At 37.9% G+C, this 26,861-nt stretch overlaps 1 protein-coding gene and 1 non-coding gene across 8 annotated transcripts in view; one reads left to right on the top strand and one right to left on the bottom strand.

Moving 5' to 3' along the window:
• Positions 1–26,861, bottom strand: part of TNRC6A (trinucleotide repeat containing adaptor 6A) — a 175,975-nt gene that overhangs the window by 68,506 nt on the left and 80,608 nt on the right. For 3 of the 7 annotated variants that reach the window (XM_031433026.2, XM_064478528.1, XM_031433029.2), the window contains exons 3-4: positions 23,178–23,225; positions 2,754–2,841 (exon numbers count right to left, since the gene is read on the bottom strand). In XM_031433026.2, the coding sequence (XP_031288886.1) occupies positions 2,754–2,841; positions 23,178–23,225 (136 nt within the window). Of the gene's footprint in view, positions 1–2,753; positions 2,842–23,177; positions 23,226–23,627; positions 24,097–26,861 lie in introns of those variants that run through there. The other 4 variants (XM_064478526.1, XM_064478529.1, XM_064478527.1 and 1 more) reach the window with 3 other exon arrangements.
• TRNAG-ACC (transfer RNA glycine (anticodon ACC)) lies at positions 17,460–17,534 on the top strand. Its single transcript has one exon. It is a non-coding gene; the product is annotated as a tRNA-Gly (tRNA).

Genomic DNA, 26,861 nt, shown 5'->3' with positions numbered 1-26,861 from the left:
GGCTAGATATTTTTGTCTATAGGATACATAAGAATATCTATCAATGATGAAGATCTAGCAAAAGAAAAAAAACTCCCCAAATCTCTAAGCCTCTGATGATGGTTCTAGCGGGACATAGTTGGGGTGAGACTGGAACCATACGGTGAGGCAGGGATGAAGTGGTAAAGAGTATGAAGAACTGTCACTTCTGATTTGGTGAGAAGCCAAATAGCACAAAAATCATCATTTGTGTGTTAAAGACACTGGCTTGGTGACTTAGATTTGGTTATGGAAGAATATAAAGATTAACTTTGACAATTAGAGTCATTATATATGTTTCAACAAAACTGTACTCACATTACACATTTTAAAAACAAAGTATTTAAAACCTTAAAAGTTCTCATCGTAAGAAAAAAATTCCCCAACTATGTACAGATATAATTGTTAACTAGACTTACTGCAGTGATCATTTCACAATACATACAAATATTGAATCATATTCTACACATGAAACTACCATAATGTTGTATGTCAATTATACTCAATTAAAAAAAAGCACAGTATTTAAAGAATCATTCAAGTGACTCCTTTCTTTTGTAGAATTTCCTCAGTAAACAGAGCAAATTCAAATAAATATGCTTCATTATATGACAACTTATGGCCTCTTCTCTAAGGCCTCTTTAACCATTTCATATGCATCCTGACTTACCAGCTAAATCCTGAACTCCTTAGAAGTAGGGATCAGCAGGGCCTAATACATCACCCAGATGCTTGCCAAACTAACGATTCTAAGTAAAGTATACCCAAGCATCTTCCTCAATAAATCTCAAGCTTCTTAGCGGATCTTTTCATTAAGTACTGGACTTCACACCACAAAACAAGAATCTGATGTCTTATCCCAACCTTAGACTTACAGAGAATGAAACTTTTTCATAACAAAGCCTGAGCAAAGACTGATCAAACTGCAAAGACCATCCCATACCAAGAGGCCTCTGACAGAGGCCTAAGGCAACACCAATGCCAAAACTGTATACTAGAAACCTATTCCAAGTCCTATGACAATTACCAGTGCATCTCTTCCCAGTCACTCCTGAGTAACTACAAGGCCAATAACAAGGGCCACCTAGTGTATCAACGCATCTCATCACTCTTAATCCTCCAGTTCTCCACAGTGCTCTGTACTCTGCCCCTCCCCAGTTTGCTTGCGTGATCACACCCCAAACCCTGCAAGTACAGAACTGAATTGTATTTCTTTTCACCTTGCCAGGTATCCCTTGTTAACTGCTCCCAAAATGTACTTAGCCACTCAGCCTGGAACCTAAGAGTCAACGTAGGTTACCCTTCCTTCACACCCTTTCAACAAATTCTGTGGATTCTTTTAATAGTCCCTTTACCAGTATCTCAGTCTCTAGTTTCTACCCCTTCCAATCCAATTCCACAATTTGCCAAGGTAAACATTCCAAACTATAAATTTTTATGTCACTCTACTAAAATGTCTTCAGTGTTTTCCCCAACACCCACTGGCTAAAATGGGAAAAGCACCAAGAGCTAGGACCAACCTCACCAGTCTCAGCCCCTGACATTTCTGTATTTGGCTTCTTCCCACCACCTCCTCACCTCCAATCAAAATCCGTACTTTAACACACACAGTCTAGAGATGCTTAGCTCCAAGTTTACGCTGCTAGAATTATTTTCTATTCTGCTTCTTATTCACTTGGCTCATTTCTATTCCAAGAAAATTTCGCTGTCCCTCTGCCCCATTTCAGGCCAAGTTAAGCACTTCTCTCTGGCTGAACAGTTCTCTCCCTGCCACAGTTTTGTACCCTGTTTTTTTTCCTACTAAATAATGTGGAGGCAAGTATGTTGCTACAGTCTGTATCCAGTTCCTAGCACAAAATAGGTATATATTAAAAACTACAGTCATCATTTTTCATTAGAATACAGACATGGAACAGTAGTTTCACTGGGTCTTTTAGAACATTTTTAAGATCCTTGAAACCTTGATACAGGAGATGCGTGTGCAGCTTAGTTAACTGTCATCAGCCTTTAATATTAATTTGCAAAAATCTTTATAATTATAGACATAACTTCCACTTTTCTGCCATTTGTGTTGCTTGATTACATTTTTTGATAATGTATTGGCTAGAGATCTTTTGCAGCAATTATGTCTTAGGCTTATTTTTAAATATTCTAATGTAATCTGCAAATATAAAAAGTGAGCTAAAGAGAAAAGGAAACTGACATTTTATTTCCTATTGTGTTTGCTATTTTTTATGATTTCATTTTCTATTATGTGTATTATTATGTGTACATATTACCTTGTTTAATTCAACTTTCACTTTACAAAACGTAAGAAAACTGAGGCCCAGAGAGGCTAAATAAAGTTAAAGGCCACATCGTTCTGTATGCTATAGTGGAGAGCCAGATTTCAAATCCTCTCTATGCAGCTACAAATTCCACGCTCTTCTCACTTATAAATAATGTAAAATGATGTAAGTATTATGAAAACCTAAGAATATCTAATTGAAAAATAAAGACCTATACAAAGCACTTACCTTTGAAAAAAAGGATTGGCAAGATTAAATATGCATTAAATTGTACACACTTAGCAAGTTACAATATATGCATATTCAAAGACATTAAATATTAAAATAAATCTCCACTAAAGTTAAAACATTAAGTCAAATGTTTTAAATAATCCAGTAAGAGTAATTTTCTTTTTTAATCTATGTTTAAACTGCTTAATGTAAATAATTAGTTTATACATATACTACCTTCTTTTGAGCAGCTTCCTTCTTTTTCTTGTCGTCTTTTTTCTTTTTCTTTTCTTCCATCAACTGTTCTTCTTCTTGCACTAAATCCCTGAACCACACAGTTGCAATTAACTTTCCCAAAATGTATTAAGAAATAAAAATAATGTTGCATACAGATTCATTTTTACTCTTATTAGAAAGTAAAGACATGGCAAATTATTCTTTTATCATTTTTTCATTGAAATAAAACATAACTTGCAACCTCAATCTAACTATATAGCCACTATACAGTATTTTTCTTTAGTAAGTCACAATCAGTGGAGCTTTTTATTTTAAAGTTATATCAAGGAAGGCAACCTAAAGTTAGCAAATTTTACACTGGGACATAAGCAACTCCCTCCAATTCTAGAATGTAAACATCATCTCATGAGCAGTCACCTTGCTTCTGGCCCCAATTATCAATTAGTGGCTAATGGCAATGCCTGGAACGTCTCCCACAGTCCTCTCCTGCCCAGGTACCTGGGGGTATCTTCAGCCCTCCTTCCTCTAAAAAGCTTTGTAACTATTTTTAGAACACAACTTATTCATAAATAGATGACTTGTATTTTAGCATCACAATAATTTCATATTCTGTAAACATTCCAAACTATTCTATCAATGCTTAGGAAACAATCCATAATGCACTCATTATATAAGTTTGTTTCAATTCTTAAAATCAGAAATGCTCCAAGTTGCCCAAAGAACCCCTGGCTCAGGATTTCAAAATGATTGTACAAATGTGTTTGCCTCCTCCTTTCTACTCTACCTCACTGAAATGACAGAGGAAAAGATACCAAATCCATTCAGAGCTGATGAATAAACAAGAGCAAAGGAAGATATAAACATAAGAGAAGTCTTAAATGTCGGTATGTGCCATCCTCTGGTGGAGCTCCAGAGAGGCTCCACGATCACGGCCGACTGAACAGAGATGAGCACGGAGCAAAGACTGTGTAAGGAATAGAAAGGCCACACCTACTCAAGTCCTCCTATCCCTATGCCAACCTGGCCACAGGTAGCCAATGCATTTAAATCCAGCCTAAAAACAAAGAAACATTCTAAAATGAAACTTGCCAAACAAAACCCTTCATACACACAGAGCTCCACACGAGCATCCCCACCCTCACCTCTTCAAGGTAGGGGGCTACTCGGTAATGAAATCTATGCAAAGTTGGAGGAAACTTAACTCAAGTTACATGCATTAATTACCCTAGAGTTTAGAACCTAAACCTTCATTCACTACAACAGACAACCAAAAACCATGAGATACTTAATATCAACACACAAAGAAAAAGTACCTAATTCTGCCCTGAGGAAGCATTCCAGAGGGGACATGATGAATATCAGGCAGAAAAGGAGAGGTTCAAGGGACATGACCTAGACATTTGGGAAATGGTAAATAATTTATATAGGCTGAGTGCATGCATACGGCAGAGGGGATGCAGTAGAAGATAAAATGACAAACACAGACAAATACCTTAGAAACTAGAGGTGGGTACTGTGGGTGCACTGTAATGAGATTACACAAAACTTAAGTTGGCTTTGCTGATGGAAGAAACTGAGAGGAGATGCAGGAAGACAGTGAAAAACAAAATGAGTGACATTATGTATAACTGATAACTTAGTAAAGTTAAGTATATGACTGGTAAAATCAGAAGATGGAAGTAGAGGATGATAACTTGCTGCATTCCACTGCCGTTTTGTTCTGTAGCTCTGTCATGTGGCTAAGAGAGTCGCAAAGCACATTCAGGCCAACTGTAACCATGACTCACTAGCATCCTGTGTGAGGGAGGTAATGAGAGTGAGCAAGCTCACTCACTATAATCCTTGGAAGCCAAGGATCAAGAAAGCCGCAGCATGAAAGTAAAATTAGTAAACAAAGGCAATTAAGTTACACCATTGCAATGTTACTCAACAAAAGCTGATTTCTAGTTCTAAATACTTAAATCTTCAGCCTCAGTTTCTTCATTAAACTGAGGCTAAATTACTGTATGCATCTACTCTATAACATTTTTATAAGGTTTAAATAAGGAGTGCTTCCTTAACCTACTTAAGTACACAAACATCTAGTCAGGAACCCTCTCCCAATTCTCAGTGACACCCCAAAGACTGTACTCTGCTTTTGTCAAGACATTCAGGATCACTTATCATACAGAAACATCACAAATCTTCAGCATTTGTTCTTTGTGTCTGCCTGTGAATTACGGACAAGTCCTTTTTAAATCTTGTTCTCTGTCCCTCTAATTTTACTCTATAGGATGTTTCTTTACTATTTACCTGGAATTTCTCCTCCCTTCTCAAACTTCATTTTGAAGGCTTTTCGATGACATTAGCAAGTGTTTTCCTGTCCAAAAATAGTCTTGTAGTACTTAAAAGATGTACCACATTTCCTCAAGGAAATATTATAGTATCAGTCAATACCAGAAGCGTAAAAGAAAAAACACTGTTATCACAGAGGACTAACCACACTTTTCCCACATCTCCTTCAGAAAGCCAACTGGAAAAAATATATATAAATATACCACCTGTGCTAAAACACTTCACTTGCAGAATTTAAATGCTGGTGGAGATCTGTTTAAGATATTTAATTCTATAATTTACCATATCTATCAAAAGGAGTATGGGTTGATTAGATTTAATAGGTCTAAGTGGTCCATCATATTTGCTACATGCTCCACAAAGACAGCATTCCAGCAATTACATTCAGTAATCATTGATCCCCTGAAAGTTAGTAGGACACCTCAAATACGCAAGTTCTGGACCTAGGAATGAGAACAAATCTCTGTGTGATTAAAATGTTACAGTGACAGGGGGAAGGTTTAGCTCAGCGGTAGAATATGTGCTTAGCATGCACCAGGTCCTGGGTTCAATCTCCAGTATCTCCATTAAAATAAAAATTAAATAAACTTATATAACCTCTTCCCCTAAAAAAAAATTGTTTAAAGAAAATGTTACAGTGACTATGCTGGGCACTTGGTGTACATTTATGTATATTTTCCCATTTGTCACTTTTTAAAAAATGATAGGTACAAATAATTCCCTTCTATAGATGAAGAAACTGAAGCTAAAAAAGGTTAAATGACTTGTCCAAGGTCATATGGCTAATTCAGGGTGGAGACAGGATTCAAATCTAGGTTCTCAAAGTCATGGTCTTCCCCTTCCCCTACACCATGGTATCTCCCCTCCCAAAGTAAAGTAGGACTTTACTCTCTTTTCAGGAGCCACAGAAAATAAATCCTCTTCTTTTGGATAGGTTAAGTGAGATCTTCTCACTTAATATTTTTCCTCCAGACTGTGTGCCTCCTTTTCTTATTTCTTTCTACCTTTTACAAGAACACTTAACAGAATGTATTGCAGGAAACACGAAGTATTAGAGTTCCAAGAATCATGAATGTGTTATCAGGAGGAAGAACAGCAAAAGAATCAAAGAAAAAAACTGAACAGCAACTGGTTTTAACAAGAGGGACCAGGCATTATTGATATTTAAGACAGCAGTTTCAGTGCTTTTATTTTGTGAATGTTTGTGGGATGGTGATGTGAAAGAAACAACTAGACTACAACTAGATAATAACTGTAAGGTCTCATATTTGAGGAGTTCAACAGTTTTGTTTTGTTGTTTAAGAGAGAAATAGGAAGGTAGCTAAAACACTATCAGAAGTAAGGGAAAAAAACTCATGAAAAATGCATGATGCATGACAGACTGCATAGTATGCTATCATTTGTGTAAATAGCAAGGGAGAGGATATGTATTTATATTTGCCTGTATGTGTATAAAATGATTCTAAAAGAACACTTAAGAAACTAATAGTAATTGTGAAGGAGGAGGCAGGAGGAACTATGCACGTGGGGGACAAGAGGAAGGAAGATCTCACTGTATAAACTTTTTCAGATAGCATTTTAATTTCTGAGCCATGGGAATAAGCATTCAAAAATTAAATATTAAAAAATTTCAAGTATTAATATCAAATGAGTAAGTTTTAATATTTAAAAAATAAAAGGCTATTCTCCATTTTTGGTCTGCTGGAAGATTTGGGGTCATGAATGCATGCTATATTTTGTCAGATTTCTTTACTGTAGCTATGGAAATAATTACAGAATTTTTGTCATTTGATTGCTGATATGATTAATTGTATCAATGGATTTCCTAGTATTGAGGCAAGCTTGCATTTGCTTGTATGAACCCAACCCAATTATATTATTTAAAAAAAATAAATTGCTGGGTTTTCTTTCTAATAAAGGCAAAAAACTATAATGCTATGCTATTTTCTTATACTAACTTCCTTGGCAAAAATGTTCAAGAATAATAATATCCAGTGCTGGTGACAATGAAAGTTACGAGGTTTTCTCTTATATTATACCTCGTGGAAAACTACTATAACCTTTTGGACAGTGTTATGGTAATAGTTTTAACAATTAAAGTTATACAAAGTCTAATCAGCCACCTAACTCTTCAGAATGTATCTTACAGTAATAAAGCACTAGTACACAAGGTCATAAGCATATGAAACTTTGCTGAAAGCTTCACAAGGCCTGAAAAGCAGAAAAACTAGATGTTCATCAGTAAAGAAATGGCTATATAGTAGCATAGCATATCGTATTGAAAAGAAGGTGATCTGTTTATTGATTTGACGAAACGTCCCTAACACGCTGTTAAATGAAAAAAAGCAATTTACAGATGGGTGAACGGTATTAACCCACATTTTTTAATTGTCTGTATATGTTTCTATAACTTTACACAAATTTCAGGAAATTCATGAGGAAATGCTCTCCTGAACTAGGAACATTAGAGTAACCTCACAACTGAACTAAGTATTTAGGGAAACTGATAAATTTTTAAAAAGTGTATCACTATTTTAAATGTTATGCATTAATTTTGTAAATTAGTACAAAATTTTTTTTTTTAAAAAAAAACCATGTCTAGGATTTGCTTTTACTACTCCAGGCCCCACCCTATCCTCTCAAAAAAGTAAAAGAGAAAAATGAAACAAGATTGATAAAATGTTGGCAAATGCTGAAACCAGGTAAAGGGTACACGAAGATTCTTCATTGCTTTATTTTTGTGTATGTTTAAAATTTTCCATAATAATAGAAAAATAAAAATCACAAGCCTCCACATCAACGATTAAAGGCAATAAAGAGGCAGATTAGAGACAGAGGAAGAAGCAGATGAGTGTAAGAACCAAGAGTCTTTGGAAAAGGAAGAGGATGGGTGAGGGAAATGTCCATAACAGCAGCAGGACAGACCTGGGATTTAGAAAGCCCTCCCTGGACCTGCTCTTCCTGATGTTTGACAGTCAGTCTTCCCTACATTCCCAACATGAATATCATTAAAAGCAATCACTTCCAAAGGATACTCCCGTAAACTGCTGTCGGAAATATGGACTAGTAAGGACCTCTGGTGAGCAATTCGAAAGTACCTATTAATATTAAAATTTTAAATGTCACTATGTTATGACCCATCAATTTTAATCTAAGCCTCTAGAAAAGGAAATGTACAAAAATAGATAATAGCCTTAAAAGCCAATCGGCAGGAAAAAAACTGAACAAATCATAATGCAGTCATACCATGGAATACTACACATTAGTTTAAAAAAAAGTGGGGGGTGGGGAGGGATTGTAGAATTCCACGATGTGCAGGAAAGAGTTAACACAGCAGGTCTGAGACCGATTCTAGGAAAAAGCACTGCAAGGTTGGCCCTTGGCTGGAGTCAGGGAACTTAGACTTCAGGAAGGTTCTACAAATCCCTAACTGATAACACGGGTAAACTTAGTACAAACAATACAGTTCTGCTGAAAACCTACTTTCCTTCTTGCAGTCCGGAATTCTGGTACACTTAGGCAGCAGGTACCTACATTATCAGTCCTGAACAAAAAACCCTGAATTTCTAATGGGCTCTCCTGGTAGATATTTTATACATGTTGTCATAATTTGATGCTAGAGAAGTTAAGCACATCCGTGTGACACCACAAGGAGAGAAACCTTGGAACCTTGCCCCTAGTTTCCTCCAGATTTTGTCCCACGTGCCTTTTCCCTTTACTGATTTTGCTTTGTATACTTTCACTGTAATAAATCATAGCTATGAGTATGACTATGTGCTGAATCCTGCAAGTCCTTCTAGTGAATCAAACCTGAGGGTGGTCTTTGGGACCACCAACAAACATGGGTTTACAGACAAAGATCTCTAGGACACACTGCTAAGTCAAAAAAAGGTCAAGGTCCAGACAGTATATCACTTGCTAGGAAAACAAAAAGAAAATCCCATTAAAAAGTACACACTTTCCACAGTATAGTAGGGAAGCAGAGGGAAGCAGACCCTCAAGGTATTGGGATGAGCTGACTCTCTGCATCCAAAACTATTTAATAATAAACTACACAATGTTTAATCAATAAACCACTAAGAATGTCCTTAGGGATTCCTGTAAGTCAAGCAGTTTGCTGTGCACTAGGAGAACCCAAACAGAAAACAGTTTTAAACTACAATTTTGTAGGAACAAAACTGAACACACTTGAAATAAAGAAACAAGCAATCACTTGGTAGAGGCTGTAAGCAAGTTTAGGAAAATAAGACATGCATATGAGCTGTTACAGCTGAAGGCTTCACAGAGCAGTTAAGTTGTTGATCTTGGTCTTAAAGAAGAGGCAGGATTTCTACAGAGAGAGAGGTGGGCCTTTTCCCACAAGGGAACACAGAAGGGTATGGACACCAGCAAAGCAGAGACTTAGCGTGGCAATGTCAGGGGCCAGTATTGATTGGGATAGAAAAAAGGAGAAAAATCGTTGTGTAAAAGTAGGAAATAAATCTGCTACACACAGTGAGAAGACCGTTGCAGTAATCCAGGTAAAAGTTTAATGTCCTGAACCATGATGGTGGCAAAAGGAAATGAAAAGCAAAGAATAAATCCAAGACAGTCGTAAGAAATTGGGATAGTTGACAATATTAGTTAAGAATGACAAAAGAGACCCAGGTTAATGACAACTCCAGATTTCAGAAAGCAAAAAATTTAAAATGACAGCTCTACAGTCAAAATTGGTAATAATGGGACAGAGAAAATAGGGGGGCAAATTTCCAGAGGGCCCAACTAGCCTATCAGTCACAGCTTACCATAAGCCAGCTCATCGTCACACAGAAGCCAGCTGTATGTTACAAGCTAGTTATGAAAATAGTTTCACATCTTCTGCCAAAAAATGTTGTTCACCTACTTTTCCCCTTACACTTTATTCTATTCTCTCCCAGCCTTCCCACTTCTCCTTTTTCTATTTGCTTGCCAGCCTCTTCTTTTCCCCTCCTTGTCCTCCTACACCTAAATTAATCACCAAAGCCAGTCTAGCACTACACAACAGGAAGTAAGTCACTGGTAACCTTCAAAACCATAATTTCACCAGATAATAGAGATGGAAACCCAACTGCTGCAAAACTACGTTAAGAGTGATCAGATTTTCAAAAATTTTGGCCATGATATAAAGAAAAAAGAATAAAAATGAAGTGTTTTCGTTTGTTTTTTTGGTTTTATTTATTTATTTTTTTTTTTTGACTAAGGAAGACTAGTACTTGTTTGGAAGTCCTTATCTAAAAGGGGTAAGGAATAAAGGTATCAGAGAAGGTGATGACAGATGAGGTATCACAAGAAGGGCCAGTTTATAGTCACAGGTAGTTTATATCTGCAAATACTCAAGTACTTACATAAAATTGATACACCCATAAAACTGAATGCTATGCCGCTGTAAAACAGATAAAGAAGATTTCTGGTATGAAAGGATCTGGAAGGTGTATAGTTAATTGGGGGAAAAAAAACTAAGGTTAAAAAGGGTTGAGATAAGAACACATATCCTCATGTGCTTGTATTTGCATAAATTCTGGAAGCACACACACAGGTTAACAAAAATACCTACTTGTGACAGGAATATGTAGAGAAAAAGAGGACAAAAGACAGGATGGCAGCAATATTATGTATTTCCAGATAGCATTTGACTTTGAACCATAAAGCATAGGCAGAAAGCTTTGTTTTGAGGCACAGGTGGTAGTGAAGTCACCGTATCTTCCTCTTAAGAGGAGAAAATAGGATATGATGAAGTAGCAGTGAAGATCCAGATGATACATAATCTGGATTTCTTCAAAAAGAGGCTGAGTTTGAAGAAGGCCTCTACTAGCCTCATAATCTGAGCAATAAAATAATGCTAGTAAAGGATTACAACCCACTGAATAAAAAAGGAATCCATGAGTCCCTACTGATATGAATAAATGAATGAATGGATGAATTAATAGGGTAAAGATGCAGATTGTACAGTAGAATGTCAACTAATGCAGCAAGAATAATGGACTTAGAAAATCACTATTTGGCAATCCATTGATTCAGGCAAGAATCTTAACGGGAAATAAGATGTTTACATAGTCTCAAAGTTCTTCCAACAATAGCATGATTAATTACAAAGGGGAAAATACTAACTTTACAGTGGTGAAACCCAACATATATCACATCTTAACCAAGTAGTTGAAGTTACCATCACCAATAATGGGACGAATGGACATCGTGCTCCTCTTGACATGATGCACTAAGCAGAACACATCAGTCCTGTGCTACTCCTGCCAAAAGTGCACAACATGAATCTAATCAAGACAAATACAGACAGAGGGACATCTGACCAAATAACCAGCCTGTACTCTTTTAAAAATATCAAGGTCTTCAACAACAAAGAAAGACTGAGAAACTGTTCCAGAACACAGGTGGTTAAGCAAACATGAAAACCAAATGTATTCCTACATTAAATCCTAGGCCAGAAAAAAAAAGGTTTTTTTTTTTTATTTGCTCTAAAAGGTATTATTGAGACAGTCAGCAAAATTTGAGTAAGGTTTGTAGATTTGCTGTTAAGATTCTACTGATATTACTTTTCTAATTTTAATAATGGCACTGTACTAAGAAAATGTCTCTGACCTTAGGAAATAAATATTTAAGTTTTTAGGGGTAAAAGGATATCACGTCTCTAAGCTACTCTCCAATAGTCCAGGGCTGGGGGTGGGGGGACCAATATGCTTTTTTTTTTTAAACATTTTTTATTGATTTATAATCATTTTACAATGTTGTGTCAAATTCCAGTGTTCAGCACAATTTTTCAGTCATACATGGACATATACACACTCATTGTCACATTTTTTTCTCTGTGAGCTACCATAACGTTTTGTGTATATTTCCCTACGCTATACAGTATAATCTTATTTAGCTATTCTACAATTTTGAAATCCCAGTCTATCCCTTCCCACCCTCCGCCCCCTTGGCAACCACAAGTCTGTATTCTCTGTCTATGAGTCTATTTCTGTCCTGTATTTACGCTTTGTTTTTGTTTGTTTGTTTGTTTGTCCAATATGCTTGTAGAAAGAAAATGAGAAAGTAAATGTGGTTAAATGTCAATATTCAAGGAATACAGATGAAGGATATTCAGGAATTTTTTGCTCTATTCTTAAAAAATTTCTCTAGGACTTAAATTTTTTTAAAATAAAAAGCTCAGGTTGAGGACAGTTGGTGAGATTAGAATTTTAAGAGAACGGATACCCCTTCCCATAATAACAGAAGCAATGTATAGCTTACAAGGTACTCTGAGACGTCATCTATTTTGAGCCCACAACACCAAAACACAGAACTGATGTTTTTCCCATATGACACTTAAAGAAACCAAGGATTGGAAAGTCTAAGTGACTTGTATAATACAAGGCAATGGTTAAGGCTGACCCAAAATCTGGTTGCTAAACTAACCGTCCTAAATCTACTCCTCTTTTTAGGCTTAACTTAATTGCTAGTTCCTTCATGATTCTTTCCAACTCATACAAACCTCACCCTTTACCTTCAATTAAACAATGCTTATTTTCTAATTATTTCTGATGTTAATCTCACTCTTCCAAATAGAACTAATTACTGTTCTGGGGACAAAAATCAGTTCTACTTGTACTCCCCCAGCATTAGGTACTGCAGTTAAATACCAATTCCTGCTTTCTTGCCTTTACTAACACTACCCCATCCACCATCAAACATGCACTCTTTTCACTCTTTCTTTTACCCACATTCTACTTCTTTAAGGACCAGTTTAAATCCAATCTATTCAAACAAGCATTTCCTGGGCAGCACAGCATGAGTTTAAGAGCTCTGGCTCCAATCCCAAAGAGAAGTGGGCTTAATCTCAATTCCATTACCTTGTGTAAGCAACTTGTTTAATTTCCCTAAAGCCTCCATCTCCTCATTTACAAGAGGTCTTAAATTGTACCTCCCTTGTTGGGTTGTTGTGAAGATTAAATAAGGTAATGCAGAGGAAGTGCTTAAGAGATGAACATAAGTGTACACTAAACATGAGCTGCAAGAGGCTAGGTACAAAAGGCTGCACTAGCCTAAGGTTAGGAGACAAAGAAGGTTGTAACCAAAGAAAGGAGAGCATACAGTAGAAAACAGAATTAACACACCTCTTAGAATGGCTATCATCAAGAAGACAAGAGGTAAAAAGTGTTGGCAAGGACATAGAGAAAAGGGAACCCATGTGCACGGCTGTCAGGAATGGAGAAAACAGTATGGAAATTCCTCAAAAAATGAAAACTACAACAACTAATGACCTAGCAATCCCACTTCTGAGTATATAGCCAAGAGAAATGAGAAATGAGAAATGAAAACAGCATATCAAAAAGATATTTGAACTCCATGTTCATTGCAGCATTATTCACCATAACCAAAATATAGAAACAATCTAAGTGTCCATGGATGGATGATGGTGTGGTATATGCATACAATGGAATATTATTCAGCCATGAGAAAGAAGAAAATTCTGCAATTTGCAACAACATGGATTAACTTTGAGAGCATTAAGTGAAATAAGTCAAAGAAAGACAAATACTGTATGATATCACTTATACATGGAATCTAAAACAGCTGAACAACAGAATGGTGGTTATCAGGGGCAGGTTGGGGGGGGGATTGAGATGCTGTTAAACAGCACAGACTTGCAACTAAAAGAGGAATACATTTTGTAAACCTAATGTCCAGAATAGTGATTACAGTTAACAATATTGGTATATACGTCAAAGTTGCTAAGAGACTAGATTTTAAATGTTCTCACTGCAAAAAGGAAATGATAATTATGTGACATGACAGCAGCAGTCATACTAGAATACAGCAGACCCCTGAACAATGCAGGGGTTAGGGGCACTGGCCCTACACAGTCAAAAATCTGCATATAACTTTACAGTCAGCCCTCCATAGTCACAGTTCTGCATTAGCGGATTCAACCAACCACAGATCGTGTAGTATCATGGTATGTATTTAATGGGAAAAAATCCACATATAAAGTGGAACCATACAGTTCAAACCTATGTTGTTCAAGGTCAACTGTATATAAATGTTTCAAATAAGCAAGTTGTACACCTAAAACTTACACAAAGTTAGATGTCAATTAAGTCTCAATAAAACACACACACAAGGGCAATGCACTAACTGCTGGGTGAGGGGGGAGAAGAAAATGGAACTGATTTTATTTTTCAATCATACCTTAAAGCTGGAAAAAAATTTTAAAGTGAAAATGGAACCAGATATATAAACACAATTATTATAGTACACTGCAGAATGAGGTAGATGCCAAACCAGCAACTCAAGACCTCAGACTCCAGATTCCAAACCAGACCATCCAAGGTACCAAACATAACACAAGCAGAGACAAAGATAACACCAGAAGACAAAACTGCAGATCAATAACCTTGTGACTATAGACACAAAAATCCTCAACAAGAGACTAATAAATCAAGTGTAGCAACATATAAAAAGGATTATATGCTATACTCAACTGGGACTTATCCCAGGAATGCAAGGTTGGTTTAATACATGAAAGTCACTGTAACATAACATTATTAGAGCAAAAAATAAAACTACATGATCTCAGTAAACACAGAAAAAGCATCTGACAAAGTTCAACATCATTTCATGACAAGACAAAACCATTCAAACTAGGAACAGAAGAAAATTTCCTTAACCTGATAAAGGCCATCTATAAAAGCCCATAGTTCACATTACACTTAATGCTTAAGACTGAATGCTTTTCATCTAAGATCAGAAACAAGACAAGGATGTCCACTCTTGCCACTCCTATTTAACACTGCATTATATGTTCTAGCCAGAAAAACACAGGCAAGAAAAACAAATAAAAGGTACCAAGATTGGAAAGGAAATTATAAAACTAACTGTTCACAGATGACATGATCTTATATATAAAAAGTCCTAAGGAATACACACAGAGACTATTAGAAATAATAAACAAGTTCAGCATAGCTGCAGGATACAAGATCAACATACAAAAATCAACTAGTTGATGTACCACAACATGGATGAAACTTGAAGATATTATGTAAGTGAAATAAGCCAGTCACAAAAGGACAAAGCCTATGATTCCACTGCATGAGGTACCTAGAACAGTCAAATTAATACAGAAAGAAAGTGGAATGGTGGTTTCCAGGGGTCCAGGGGAGGGGAGAATGGCGAGTTATTGTTTAATACGTACAGAGCTTCAGTTTTGCAAGATGAAAAGAGTTGTGGAGATGGATCATAGTGACAGTTGCGCAACATTGTGGATGTGCTTAATTTCACTGAAATGTACACTCAAAATGGTTAAGATGGTAAACTGAACATACCACAATTTTAAACTTTTGTGCTACAAAGGACAACATCAAGAAAGTGAAAAGGCAATCCACAGAATGGAAGAAAATATTTGTACATCATGCATCTAATAAAGGACTTGTATCTAGAATACATAAAGAACTCTTTCCGTTCAACAATTTAAAAAAAAAAAACAAATTTTTTAATGGGCATATGACTTGAATAGACATTTCTCCCAATCAAATACACAAGTGACCAATAAGCACATAAAAAGATGCTTAACATTATTAATCATTAGGGAAATGCAAATCGAAACTACAATGAGGTATCGCTTCACATCGACTAAGATAACTTAATCAAAAAGAACAATAACAAGTGTTGGTGAGGATGTGGAGAAAATGGAACACTCATACATTGCTGGTGAAAATGTAAAATGGGTGCAGCTGCTCTGGAAACAGTTTGGTAGTTTCTCAAAAATTTAAACACAGAATTACCATATGCCCAAGCAATACCACTCTAAGGTATATACCCAAGAGAACTGAAAACATTATGTCCACACAAACACTTGTGCATGAATATTCATAGAATCATTATTCATAACAGCCCCCAAATGAAAGCAACCCTAATGCCCATCAATAAATGGATACACAAAATATGGTATAGCTAAATAATGGAGCATTTCTTTTTTTGCCCATAAAAAGAATAAGGTGATACATGCTACAACATGTATGAACCTTGAAAACATGCTAAGTGAAACCAGCAATACAAAAGGCCACGTTACGTGATTCCACTTATACGACATGTCCAGAATAGGCAAATCCATAGAGACAGAGTATAGATTTGTGATTGCCAGGGGCTGGAGGTGGGGTGAATGGAGAGCGACTGCCAAAGGTATAGAGTTTTTACTGAGGGAGGATATAAAAAAATGCTCTGGAATCAGGTATCTGTGATGATTGAACAACTCTGTAAATACACTAAACCACTGAATCATATACTTTAAAAGGGTGAACTTTATGGTATGTGAATTTTATCTTAATAAATGTTATCAAAAAAATTGAAAGAGAAATTGAAAGGAACATCCAGAGAAGGAGGAATTGAGGCTAGAACAAGAGGTAGTAGGGAGGAAGCTAAAAAGACAAGCTGAGCACACACAAGAGTTTGGGCTTAAATTCCAGAGTCACTATGGAGATAGCAGCAGTTTTTAAGAAATAGTGAATGACAGGCTCAGAACTGTGGCTTGAGCATGATTAACTTGCAACAGTGCAGAGAATATACACTGTATATTAGCTCTACCTGCTAGGAGTCTCACTTACGTGCCTCATATTGCCTGGGATTCACAAGTAGAATACTAAATAAAACATATTCCTCTGACAGCCTTTGTGTGGCCAGTTATCAAAAAAGTGAAGTAATACTTAAAAATACACCTAAAAACCAGTGCATATTTCACTCCACACAGCACTATTTCCTGTGTTTTAGGGGGATTCTCCAAAATAATAAGAAGGGACCAAAGTCAACAAAACACAGATGTCAAAATTATAAAAATGTTCAATAACATTGCAGCAAGCTGCTCAACAAATGCTGGCTGACTCAAAACCACTAGTAAGAGCAAAACAAGTGACTTGGTTTAATCTTGTTTGTTATTATACAAAATCCAATCAATCACTGTTTGCATAAAATATCTTGTAAGGTTCAAAGTATAAAATTCTTTAACCAAGTTTCAATCTGTTTTGAACATTCCATTTGAAATGGGAAGTCAGCTGAGTCATGGTCACATAACATACTACTGTCTAAAAATCAAAACACTTTTCCCTAGATATAAGAAAAGAAACACTAGGATTTCTGCTTCATAGCTAGCTCAGAGTATGCGATTCCCTTAAAAAATAATACCACATTAACAGGACATTGAAACTATACAGTTGGCCTCCAGTAAGTTCCAAAAAGCAAAACATGAATTTGCCATACATGAGCAACAATCTACATAGCATTTACATTGTATTTATAACTATTTACGTAGTATTTACATTATATCAGGTATAAGTAATCTAGAGATGATTTGAAGTATATGAGAGGAGGGAGGGTACAGCTCAGTGGTAGAGTGCGTGCCTACCATGCACGAGGTCCTGGGTTCAACCCCCAGTACCCCAACCAAAAGTGATAAATAGATAAACCTAATCACCTCCCCCCTCAAAAATTTTAAAAAATAAAAATTAAAAATAAATACTTTAAAAATAAATAAAGTATATGGGAGAATGTGCTTTGGTTATATGCAAATACTATGCCATTTTGTATAAGGGACTTGAGCATCCTTGGATTTTGGTATCCTGGGGAGCAGGGAGTTCTGGAATCAATCCCCTTCAGATACTGAGGGACATAATTTCTTCTTTTCTTTCTTTTTTTTTTTTTTTTTTTTTGAGAGAACCTATGCCTTAGTCTAATGTTATTTTCTCTCTTTTAAATCTTAAAATCTCCCTTTTCTTGAGATTATTCAGCTTCTCTCACATCCTCCCTATAATACAAGGTTTCTTAGTCTTTGGGGAGCTATGAGCCTTTGAAATCTGATAAATGCTAAGGACTATCTTTTTTCCTTTCCTTTTTTTTTTTTTTTTTTTTTTTTTTTTTAAAGCACACATTCAATTTCTCAAACTACTTCACACCATCTGTGGTCCCTCTGTGGAATCCAGGATGAGAACCCCTGTTCTGGCAGCACAATGCCACTCTAATTTCAATGGGGCATTCTTTGGAAGAATGTACATCACAAGTCCAGCCCTATGTTTCATTTTCTTAGCAGGATTATCAGTTTATTACTGTGAGAGCCAAAAACAGGCAACTTTTATGTCTAACAATAAAAGAGCTACCTTCAGAATAACACTTCAAAAAAGCTGCAATCATTACAGCTGACCAATTTAAACATGAAGTCTTATAATTATTGTAACCTCAACTATTTAAAATTATACCTCAGTTTCACATTTTTTGGCATATCCTTAAATGAAAGAAACACTGAGTTAGTGTAAAGGTAAAAGTGCTGGGTAAACTTTCAGTTTATTTCCTTCAAAGTGGTGGGGGAGGGAGGCTGACATGACGTACTGGGAACACAACACCTATGTGTTATTCCTGCCAAAAAGTTTTAACCTGAACCATATACAGAAACAACCAGACAAATCCAAATTGAAGCCTGCAAGAACAAAAGGTTTGGACTATTCCAAAACGTCAATGTCATGAAAGGGGAAGAAATGGATAAGGAACTGCTCCTGATAAAAGGAAATTACAACTAAACTCAACCCTGGATTAAGGAATTGAGAGAAAAGAACAAATATGTTTTAACAGACATTATTAGGACAACTGGGAAAATTTGAACATGGACCAAACAGTACTGTAACAAAGTTACACTTCCCAGTGTGTGATAATCATGTTATCTGTTATAGAGAATGTGCTTGTTCCTGGGAGATAAATGATGTCTTACTTAGAGATGAAGGGGCGTCACAGAACAAATGTGGCAAAATATTAGCAACTGGTAAACCTAGACAGAGATACAGGTGTTGGTTGCACTATTCTTGCCACTTTGCTGAATGTTAGGATGAGTTTTTAAAACTTTTTAAATGGGATGACATTTTCTTGATTTTAAAAGATGTCATAAGTCAGTCCAAGCAGAATAGATACAGCAAATATCTATTTCAGTCTTTCCAATTATGGACAACACTTTTCAGGCTGTTATGAAACACAACTGCAAAGGACTCTAATTTATCGTTGCAGACTTACTTCAGATGCCAAAATTTGCAAGGTTACAGAATGGTACTCTGATTTTTTAATGATGTGTATATTTAAATTTTCCATAGAGGGCTGTTACACATTTAAAAATTAAGCTTAGAGTTTGTGATTCATTTATCCTACCTACTGATATACCACACAGCTGTCAAATTAAGCTAGAAAGAAACCTACCAATATGAAACTGCTGGCCTACAAACTTCACAGGGGGAAAAAAAAACAGAAAAGCTTAACAAAATCAGATGATGATTTTTTTTTTTAAATTCAGATAAAAGTTGATGAATCGCAAGAGCAGGGTCCACCTTACATAGGAAGACCTAACACCCTGATTTACTCCTTCTGTCCCTCAGTCTTTTCTTATTTAGCATGTCCCAGGCAAAAATGTCTCAGATAAAAATGTCCCAGTTCAGATGTTACATAATATGGTATACAGCATATACAACTCTTCTTATATGATGGCATTTCATGGCTGGTTTGCAAAAAAAAAAAAAAAAAAAAATCAGCATGACATGAAGCATGTAACTTCTACTTTAGACAATACACTCAACAATATAGTAAATTAGTAAAATGGCCACAAACTATGTTGGCATAATTTTTACATTTTCAGAAAGGAGAAACCAAAGTCATCTTTTTTCTATTGTGCAATATAAAATACTGCCTAGCTGGAAGAACCCTATGGTTACAGTCACAAGGCCTGTTTGAACCCCAGCTCTGTCACTTGTTAAAGAATATATAACCTTGGCCATGGCTTTCTCACTTGTAAAACGAAGGGATCAGAATACTAGCTGGTATCATGGCCCAGATTTAAGTACTCAGCAATTCTATCACCTTGGACTCCACAATATGGTTTGCTTGTTTGTTTTTTTAAAACCAGATAAATTGAGTTAGAACAGATTTTTCTACAACTCTAAACTGTAACTTATCATCTTCTCTTCCCAAACTCTTATTCCTTTTCTCACCACTACCCTGTTCAGAGGCTGGGTCAATCTCTCACTCACCCAAGATGTGAAGACCCCTGTGTATTCAGAGTCCTCTCACAACTAATCCCAGACTAATTAGCTGCCAAACCCCAGATTCCACGTCTTTAGTATCTCACACTCTTCCGTCTTTTCTACTACCATATAATTCAGGTCTTTACCACCTCTTGCCTAAATAATTAGTTATATTTTTCTATCCTATCACCATTCTACCTAAAAGCATGTAATAGCTCTCCACAATGTAAGAGTTATGCAAAAAGTCCTCAACCTGCTATTCAAGAAACTACACCTGTCCCCATTCTTCTATGCCAATCCAACTGAACTACTTACTGCTATTTCAAAAGTCCCTGTACTTTCTGGATTTTGTCCCTTTGTTTCTGCTGTTGTTCCTATATTGCCCTTTTCTCTGCCTTTCAAAATTGATTCTATTTTTTAAAGTTTAGTTCCAATGGTGATCACTCAGATCTAGACATGATAGTTCCCTCTCCTGAATGGCCGGGATACCAGCAAAAAGCGACAATTTTAATGGCTGTCCGTGAATTAAGCCTACCTCATGTGGGCAACTAAATTTACCTACTGTGCCACTTTTACCTGGCACTGGTTACCCAGCACACTGTCCTAAGGGTTTGTTTGCACCTTAGCAGAGGAAAAGGAAAATGGCCATATAATGTCATCACTCATTCAGAGACTAGAGTTTCCAAACCTGGGGGTCTACACAATGGGAATCTGGAGTTCTACAGTATTAAAAGATATTTAGCACTTACAGATTGAACATTGAAAATCCAAATATTTGGCTATTTCAGGCAACATGAAAATCTAGAAAAGTGGAAGTGGCTCCCGCCCCTACTTCCCTGGGTAGGGGACATTTGGCAACATCTGAAGACATTTTTTGATTGTCACACATGGCAGGGGAGTACTTCTGGGAGATGCTGCTGAACATCCCACAACGCACAGGGCAGACTTCACAATAATAAATTATCTGGTCCAAAATGTCAAGTCTCAACAGCCCAGGCTGAGAAATTCTGATCTAGAAGTGTTGCGTGTATTTGTGGGTTTTACCTCCTCAAAGGTATTTTCAAATTTTTTGAGGTGAAAAATCATGCCTCTAGTGAGGCAACACAATACATTCTGAAGCATAACAGCTCCTCCAATTACCAGTGGTGTGGCCTCCTGAAAGTTAATTAACCTCTCTGTGCCTCAAAGTCTTCATCTGTAAAACAGGAATAATAAAAGTACCTACCTCCCAGAGTGTTACAGGATCAGATGAGTTAATGTCTTCAGAAAAGTGTGCCAGGCAGATAGTAAGCATTCAATAAATTCAGCTACTTCCATTCTTCCCCTCCCCAGTGCCTAGTCTTGCATTTGGAACATAGAAGAAGCTCAAGAAATGTTTACTAACTGAACACAGGATAATGTCGTGACTTCCTGGGGAGTCTGTTCTGGTCTAATAGATCTTAGCAACTAGCTAGCTCAGACCTCTCATTTTATAGATTAGAACAGAGAGGCTAAGTGATTTGCCAAGAGTCAAGGTCATACTGTAAGTGGCAAAGCTGGGATTCAAGCCCTTATACCGAGATCCCAAGTTCTATCCAACTGAAATAGCATATAAAAATTAATACCTGTATTAGACACAATTTTTAATTAAGTCCCAGAAAACCTCCATAGGAATCATACTGATATAGTTACCTGACAAAGCAAAAATAGAAGGAGAAATAGACTGACCCTCCAAGTTCTTTTCTGAAATTACACCTTAAAAACACAACCTGTTTTATTTAATGGTTTCATATTTCAATATTCCTTTAATAGAGTATGACAACAAAACTTATTTCAATATCCAACAGTTATTTAGTCAGTGACGTCAGGCTTAATTTCCTTAAAATGATCCTGAAATTATCTTGAATAACAGAAAATCTCTTATCTGGTAAACCAATGACGCCCATCCTTCACCAACTGAACAGATTCTTTAACAAGCACTTTAACAAATTCATACCTATAAAACTCGAAAGACTAACAATCTGAAATGATTCTATATGGTGAAAAAATATTCAGATGATTTGAACTGCGAATGTTAATAATCCCAACATAAACCTAAAACAATCACCAAGCACAAACTACATTAAGACCTCTGACAGAGAAATTTTATTTTATTCTGTCCAAGAGAAAGAGATCCCACTGATCAGGTTAATCTAGAAGTTTCTCTGAGTATCCCAATATAATGCAAAAGAAAACGGTGAATAATGAGAAAGGAAAAGACCGTAAGGCAGAAAATGAATGTGAAAAAGAGTTAAATACAGTGCAGTGCCCTAATACTTAAGCAATTACAGCTCAATAAAGCCAAGAATTTCCATAAAGGCGTCGTTTAAAAAACAAAAACTCCCTCTGTGGTAGTGAATTAAGTTACCAGTGCAAAAGCACTCAGGTCCAAAAGGAAAGAGACCCATGCACTGGGAACAGGTTTTTAATTATTTCACCAGCTGATAAAAAAAGAGCACACGCCGAACGTAGATATAAATGTAGCTTCAAAAGAAAACAAAACGCAGTTTATGCTCGGTAAAGTTCAAGGGCAAAACTGTTTCCAGTGCAACAGAATCCGCCTGACTACAATGTGTTGAAAAAAAATGCGAACACATAGTATCTTTTTATAAAGGCAACAATTTGAGTTACAAAGTAATAACGGGGAAGCCAAAACAGTTTGACAGCCCGCCATAAGGGCCGCCTCAGTCATGACTCACACAATGCCTGCAACCATTTACAATAGTAATTAATGCACAAGTCCCCTAATTAAATTCTAAAAGGGTGAGAATGCTTTAACTAAGTTTACAAGAATTGCATTTCGCTGGGGTTTTCTCCCCCTAAAGAAAGGAACACACGCGTAATTACGCATCTCCCCGCAATCCCTCCATCCAGTATTCCCTCCGGCCTCTTCTCCCGAATGTCGGTTCCCTACATGCGAAAGAAAATGACACAGGGGAACTTCTAAACCTAGCAAGGACGAGCCGGGGTGGAAATACACGATTAATGGGGCGAGAGACGGAAAGCTCGCCCATCTTACCTGCTAAGATTCCTTTCTACGTCTTTGGTAGCTTTAGCTTCCAATTCTCTGGAACGGAAAAGAAAGAGAGAAAGAAGAGAAAGAGAGATGCGCGTGAAAACGGAGCTGCTGCGGCAGAGGCTCGCGCCCGGGCCGGATGGGGGAGGGGAGGGGAGCCCGGGGGGGCTCACAAAGCTGCGGGGCTGCAGCCCGGACTGCGGGCAGGCGGCGCGGACGAGCCGCAGCCCCCGGCCCGGCCCCAGCGGCGCAGCGAGGCCCCTCCAGGCCTCTGGCCCGGCCTCCTCAGCAGCGCAGCCGGCGCCCCCGGCGCCGAGGCCCGAGGTCTCGGAGACGCCCGGCGCTGCTGCCGCTGCCGCTGCCGCCGCCGCCGCCGCCCGCGGTCTCGGGCCCTGCGGCAGCGCCCGAGGCTCCTCCCGCCCGGAGGGAAGCCCCCGCCCCCGCCCCACTCACCTCATGTGTGTAAAGTGCACGAGCAAGTGGGGCGCGGCGAGTGAGGCTCGCGAGCCTCAAGCCCTCCGCAGCGCCGCGGGGAGAGGCCCGAGCCGCTGCACCAGCGCCATTTTCTACACCGACCCGCTGCCGCCGCCGCCGCCGCCGCCGCCACCGCTGCTGCCGCCGCCGCCGCCGCCGCCGCAGGCCCCAGACCGGAAGTGAATGCCCCGCTGGGCAACCCCTTCCGGGGGCGCCGCGGCCACCGGCCTCAAGATGGAGGCCCTAGCAACTGGACCAGCAGTCGGGGCAGGCCCTTGGCAACCGCTTGGGTGCGGCGCGCGGCCCCCGGCCGGACCTCCCTAGAAAGCGGGAGGTAGTCACAGCCTCCCGGGCGACCCTCACAACGGCTGGGGAGCCGCCGGGCCCTGAGCCTAGCCTTTCTCGCCGCGGCCGGTTCGGATCTGACTTGAGTCCCTCCCCTCCTCCTCCTCGTTCTTTGCTGCGACACAAGTTTCCTTCCCTGCTGCCCGGCCCCTCCCCCAACTGAAACACACCAAAAAAAAAAAAAAAAAAAAAAAAAAATCGCCTAAACCGCAAAATCTACCCCTGCCGCAGCACGAAGAGCTCGCGCGGCTTTTGAAGTCTACCACTTCTAGATTATTTTTGACCTTGGGCCAATTATTGAACCTCTCCGCTTCTCTGTTTCCTCTTCAGGTAAAGAATGTATACCTGAGAATGACTGTGAGGTTGAAAAGCGATTTTTATCCACCGAATTTTGCAGACCATTTGCCTCAGCAATTCCACTTGTGCAAATTCCTGTTCAGGAAATAATCCTGGAGAACTACAAATATGTCACCGTCGTGATATTAAGTCCCTGCATTGATAGTAAAAATTTGTGAACGGCCAAAATATCCAACGTTACCAGGTGGCTTTAAAACCTGAACTACTGGCATGCGTTAGGATACTGTAAAAATGATGGGGAGGAAAAGTAACGGCATGGGGAAATGGTTACAATAGAGTAAGTGAAAAAGCAAGTTCCAAAGTAGCTCATACGGTAGAAACATGTAGATACTGTAAGACAGGTACATATGTATACATATATATATATCTTACTGTAGACAGTAAGATACATCCGTGTAGAACTAGATACAACAATGTACGTACATGTAGGTACAATAAGATACATATATTCGTGTGTCTATGTGTGTATTCTTTCCATACTCTCAACACTTTTTTCTAATCTAAAAATAATTACAGCGCTGTGCTTAAAATCCACTCCTCAAAATCTCACTCTGTGATCATCTCATTTTCCTCTTTCTAAACTACGTCCTTGTGCTAGCTTTAAAACATGTCCAAATCTCTCCCATTAAAAAGAAATAAAACCCTTGACTGCCTAATTCCTATACTCTCTCAGGGAGATGTGTGATAAATAAGTGAATGAATGAATGAATGAATTCACAGAAAGTCCTAAAACATATGCACCAAAATATTAACTGGTGATATTATGAGGTTTTAAATTTTCTTCCCTTAATGTGTCTGGCTTTTCTTTTTCATTTTTATACAATAAGCATGTAAAAAATTATTTTTATTTCAAAAATCAGGTTTGTAAAATGTGAAATGTAGGGGGCACCAATAAATGCCAGTGACTTTCCTTTTCTTGCCATCATGAATTCATCACCATGATCGATTCATATACACATATATTTGGTTTGCTTTTCTTTCATTGCTCTTTCTACTTAAAACCTGAAAATTATAGTATTTCTTTAGAGGTTAAAAATATGAGCATGTAGGAATGGCACAAATAATACTTTCATAACGGGTTTATGAATAATTTTCTACAACAATAAGGCAATGAAAACTGTGATATTTATCAACATTTACACAGCTGTTAAGATTAGCTGATTCTTTTTTTTTTTTTTTAATTAGACTATCTTAGGTTTGAATAAATCATTGATTCTCAACTGGGGCAGTTTTCATTCCCAACCCCCAGGCTAGGACATTTAGCAATTTGTGGTTTCTGATCATCACAACTGGATGCTACTGGTGTCTAGTGGGCAGAGGCCAGGAGTTCTGCTAAACATCCTACAAAGCACAGGATGGTCCCTCTCTCCCCAAACATGAGAGGTTCCGAACCAAAATGCCAATAGCACCCAAGGTTGGGAAACCCTAGAACTCATTCCTAGCTCTAGGGAAGCTGAGAAGATATAATTTCTTGAAGATCTTTTCAGAATGGTTTGACACATCCCATATGACCCCTCCAGGGCTGCATTATGAAGTAATGCTAATCACTTTTTGATTATCTATCTCTTAAACTTGGTGCCTAGGGGTAGGTCAAAGAAGAATGACAGCAGAAGACCAGCACAGATTCCTTATCAGAAAACTATTGAGGGATCTTCTCTTGTTATTCTTTCTCTCTCTCTCTTTTTTTTTTTTTTAAATAATTAGTCTCCCTGTTGAGTATTTCCCATCATCATGCAAACATATTCTAGTAACTTTCACCAAGAAAAAAAAATGCAAACAAAACAAAAAACAACTCCTTGGATACCTCATTCCTCTCTAGCTTCATTTCTCTCTCTCTCTCTTTTTAAATTATAGTTGATGTACAATATTATATAAGTTATGGGTGTACCATATATTGATTCTCAATTTTTCAAGGTTATACTCCATTTATAGTTATTATAAAATATGAGCTTTATTCCTTGTCCTGCTTCATCTCTCTGCTCCCTTTCCCAGGAAAGCTTCTTGAAAAAGTTCTACACCAGCTGCTTCTCGTTGTTCACCTCTTTTCCCAACCCACTCTAACCTGATAGCCCCAGTCCTCCCCCAGAATTGCTCTTATCAAGGTCATAAATGACGTTGAAGCTCCCAAACTCAATGGTAACATTTCCATCCTGAATTGATTTACTTCTTTGCTGGATCTGCCACAACTGACCACTCCCACCTTTTTTAGAGAATCTCTTTTCTTGGCTGTCTTGGCAGCCTGTTCTGAGTTTCTTTTTCCCTCTTTTGCCATTCCTTTTTTGTATCCTTTGCCAGCATCTCTTGCTTTGTATGAAATAAATGTTCGCGATCCCCCAGGCTCTGTGCCAGACTCTTCCCTCTCTCACTCTCCACTGTCTCCTTGGGATGGGTGAATCTCATCCGTTCTCTTGTATTTAAATAATATTTAAGTGCAAATGACTCTCAAATCCATATTTTTAGCCTCTTTCTCACCCGTGTACCCTAGAACGCTAAAATGACAGTTTACCCATG

The sequence above is a fragment of the Camelus dromedarius genome, chromosome 24, assembly GCF_036321535.1.
Source record: "Camelus dromedarius isolate mCamDro1 chromosome 24, mCamDro1.pat, whole genome shotgun sequence".
NCBI lineage: Eukaryota > Metazoa > Chordata > Mammalia > Artiodactyla > Camelidae > Camelus > Camelus dromedarius.
The sequence above is the reverse complement of the archived record's forward strand: the minus strand, read 5'-3'. Positions and strand labels throughout refer to the sequence as shown.